Source organism: Anser anser (assembly GCF_964211835.1).
Source record: "Anser anser genome assembly, contig: HAP1_SCAFFOLD_50, whole genome shotgun sequence".
Classification (NCBI taxonomy): Eukaryota; Metazoa; Chordata; class Aves; order Anseriformes; family Anatidae; genus Anser; species Anser anser.
In genome coordinates, this window is record NW_028153903.1 from 1,265,088 (window position 1) to 1,269,295 (window position 4,208).

General features: G+C 52.5%; 1 protein-coding gene across 1 annotated transcript; it reads right to left on the bottom strand.

Annotated features, from left to right (window-relative positions):
* Positions 1-268: 268 nt before the first annotated feature.
* On the bottom strand, positions 269-2,870 carry LOC310891178 (olfactory receptor 14C36-like; the record flags this gene model as incomplete). Its single annotated transcript, XM_083853456.1, has 2 exons — positions 2,175-2,870; positions 269-1,249 (listed from the first exon to the last, which is right to left on the bottom strand). The coding sequence occupies exon 2, from the start codon at positions 1,226-1,228 to the stop codon at positions 269-271; it is 960 nt and encodes a 319-aa protein (XP_083709582.1). The 5' UTR covers positions 1,229-1,249; positions 2,175-2,870.
* Positions 2,871-4,208: the final 1,338 nt, after the last annotated feature.

Sequence of the window (4,208 nt, forward strand, 5' to 3'; positions counted from 1 at the left end):
GCAGGGCATCACAAGGAACACTTGTTCAGCATGTTCTTGACCTGAACTTTGTGAGAAGAGCCCAACCTCCAGACACCAGCAGAGAGGAAATCCACTTTTATTACAGAGATGGGACACAGGAGGGTGGCTGTACCCTTGTTCTAGATACCTGTAGAAAGGCTTCTTGCTCACAGAGACCATGGTCTGGTTCACGCCTCTGGAGAAGTGGAGTGAATTAGGACATTCCTGAACAAATATGATTATCACAGATTACACAATGAGATGGAAATCACTTTTGAAGAGAGTTGGGAAGCTTATCGCCGGTGAAAGACAACTGACGGAACAACATTTTCAGTGCATCTTTGATCTCCTGGTTCCTCATGCTGTAGATGAGGGGGTTCAGTGCTGGAGGCACCACCGAGTACAGAACTGCCATCACCAGATCCAGGGATGGGGAAGAGATGGAGGGGGGCTTCAGGTTGGTAAACACTGCAGTGCTGATAAAGAGGGTGACAACAACCAGGTGAGGGAGACATGTGGAAAAGGCTTTGTGCCGGCCCTGCTCAGAGGGGATCCTCAGCACGGCCCTGAAGATCTGCACATAGGACAGCACAATGAAAACAAAACATGCCAAAGCAAAAGAGGCGCCAACCACAATAAGCCCGACTTCTCTGAGGCAGGAGTCTGAGCAGGAGAGTTTGAGGATCTGGGGGATTTCACAGAAGAACTGGTCCACAGCATTGCCTTGGCAGAGAGGAAGAGAAAACGTATTGGCAGTGTGCAGGAGAGCATTGAGAACCCCACTGCCCCAGGCAGCTGCTGCCATGGTGGCACAGGCTCTGCTGCCCAGGAGGGTCCCGTACTGCAGAGGCTTGGAGATGGCCACGTAGCGGTCGTAGGCCATGATGGTGAGAAGGGAACATTCCCCTCCAGTGAAGAAGAGAAAGAGAAAGAGCTGGGCAGCACATCCCCAGTAGGAGATGGCCCTGGTGTCCCAGAGGGAATTGGCCATGGCTTTGGGGACAGTGGTGGAGATGGATCCCATGTCGAGGAGGGCGAGGTTGAGGAGGAAGAAGTACATGGGGGTGTGGAGGCGGTGGTCGCAGGCTACGGCGGTGAGGATGAGGCTGTTGCCCAGGAGGGCAGCCAGGTAGATGCCCAGGAAGAGCCCGAAGTGCAGGAGCTGCAGCTCCCGTGTGTCTGCGAATGCCAGCAGGAGGAACTCGGTGATGGAGCTGCTGTTGGGCATCTGCTGCCTGTGGGTATGGCGCTTTGTCAAAGGAGAAAAAAACAATAACAAATTAGGAGAGAACTCTCTGAGCAAATGTAAATTCATTGCTCCACCAGTTACACACATACACTTTTCCCTTTCCAGGAGCTTTCCATCAGCCGTCTGGCTACAGGTTTTCCTTTTGCAGGCAGATTGTGCTGGCCTCTGCCTGCCAGGTCCCAAGGAGTCAGCCCCTCTCTACAGCAGGGGCTTCTTGGGGATGGTGTGGGAAGGGATCAGTCCTGATTTTGGTGTTTGTTGGATTAAGTAAGTTACCCCTAACACAGAAGTGCTCATCAATGTCAGCACTAGAACAGGGATGGCAGAAAGCAGTCTGGGCGAGATTGCTTTTTACAGGTCCCTTCCCATCTCAGAAGGTAGAGATGTAGAGCAATCACAGGTGTCGTGAGACATATAGCAATCATACTCATCTCTTATCCTGAAAAGCCAGCAAACACTACTGAGAGCGGAGGGATCCGTGCTCACAGACCCCACTCACTCTATGCTCAGCTCTGCCCTGCAGACACCTCCTGGCATCAGGGCACTGCCTGGGGGGCTTCTTCATGTCTACAGGGACCGGGGAGCATCTCAGACAAGTCCTAACAAGAAATGGTGTCTGCAGAATGAAGAAATAAATTCCCCTCTGCCACTGCCCACCCAGCCACGAGTAGGAAACTCACAGTACCAACTCTTTCCTTTCAAGCCCTTTCTCTAACCTTGCTCTTGAAAAGCCCCTTGGGAAAAGTCCAGGTTGTGATGAGGAGCTATGAGCAGCCTGTGCCATGCAGCAGCCCCCATACAGCAGAAGGATCCTGCCCTGCTGGGGGGCTCCTTCCACCCACAGCTTCTACCCACACGCCCTGGGCAGCTCTCCGGGCAGGATGAGTGCTGAGCCTGGCAGGCAGCATAGGTCCTCTACACTCACCTAGACGACCCTGCAGCCAGAGACTGTCCTGGTTCCAGTTAGGACAGAGTTAAGTAGCTCATAGTAGCTGGTAGGGTGCTATGTTTTGGATTAGGATGAGAAGAGCGCTGATAACATGCTGATGTTTTAATTGTTGCAGAGCAGTGTTTACACCAGGCCAAGGACTTTTCGGCTTCTTGCTCTGTCCTGCCAGCGAGCAGGCTGGGGGTGCAGCAGGAGCTGGGAGGGGACAAACCCAGGACAGCTGACCCAAACTGGCCAAAGGGGTATTCCATACCATCTGACGTCATGCTAAACAATATATAGGGGTGGCTGGTCGGGGTGGGGGGCCGGCTGCTCGGGGATAGGCTGGGCATCGGTCAGCGGGTGGTGAGCAATTGCATTGTGCATCACTTGTTTTCTTACACATTATTATTGTTAATACTATTACCATTATCACTATTATTATTATTATTGTTATTATTATTTTCCTGTCTTAATAAACTGTCTTTATCTCAACTCACAGGCTTCACTTTCCCGTTTCTCTCCCCCATCCCAGAGAGGGAGGGGGGAGGGTGAGCGAACGGCTGTGTGGTGTTTAGCTGCCAGCCGGGTTAAACCACAACAGAGACTTACCATGTGAAGGCTGGGGAAGATTCCTCCTGCAGGGAGCTCGCAGTTGTCCTCCCACCCTACGCTGCCTCCAACCTCTCTCTGTTTTCTCCTCTCTCCTTGTCCCCTGCAGGCAGAGCCCCCAGCCCTATTAGTGAGCTGCTCCTGGGCAGAGCTGTCTCTCTGCAGCTCTGCTCGCTTGCCATAAGCTCCCTGTGTCCCAGGAGCCCAGCCCAGCTCAGCAGCAGAGGCTCAGCCCAAGGCGTTACTTGCTCTGCCCCTCTTGCATCCTTGAAGCCATCACCTTTCTTTGTCACATCACAGACAGGACACCCAGCTGGTGACAGGGAGGGAAGGGATTCAGCTGAGTCAGTTGAGGGATCTCACCCTGACTTTATAGTCCTGGGGCTGGAAGGGGACTCAGCGCCCTCCCATGCACCCCACAACCCCCCAGGAGGTGGGATTCCTCTTGCCTCAGTTCAGGCGTGGACAGCATGGGCACCTCCAGTTCATGGAACCGGAGGGCAGGAGTGATCTGCTGGTGAGCCACCAGTACCAGGCGATTCAGAGGCACCAGCTGTAGTCCAAGCCATGCACAGGTAGCTGCAGGCTGTAAAGTATGAGGGCTGGCATCCTCTTGGAGGCTGTTGAGGAGTTCCCTTGTCAAACACCAGATGGCCACCTTTAGGACAAGTGAATCCCTGCTTTCTTCTTTATGTTCACACCAGTCTGACGCTCATCTGACCAAATGGAGTCTTGCACCCTAAGGAGAGCTAAGGCTTTCTCTTCTTTCTCTTTGCTTTCTCCATCAGGATATCCAGGTATATATCTCTTTCTTTTAATGCATGATATGTAAGTCATGGACTCATAGGAGTATTCAGGATGGAAGGGAGCCTCAAGGGTCTCCAGTGCAACCTGTGACACAAAGCAGGGCCAGCTCTGGTGTCAGAGTAGGTCGCTTAGTACGGGTCAGCTTCCACACAGAGCCTGCACATGAGCCAGACACTGAAGCCACAATAACAGAAATGAACATGGGTCATTTGCCCAGCTCCATGAACTCAAGTATTGCTACGCCATGACGCCTGAATTTCCCAGGTGTGATTCCTCCTGAGGTGGAAAAAGGGAAACATCACTCACATTTTGAAAAAAAAAAGATAGAAAGGAGGACCTGGGGAACTACAGACTGGTGAGCCTCGCCTCTGTGCCCGGCAAGATCGTGGAACAGATCCTCCTGGAAGCAATGCTGAGGCACATGCAGGACAAAGAGGTGATCTGAGACAGCCAGCACGGTTTCACCAAGGCATATCATGCCTGACCAATGTGGTGGCCTTCTATGATGGAGTCACTGCATCAGCTGACAAAGGAAAACTGACTGATGTTATCTACCTGGACTTCTGTAAGGCCTTTGACACGGTCCCACATGACATCCTGATCTCCTAATTG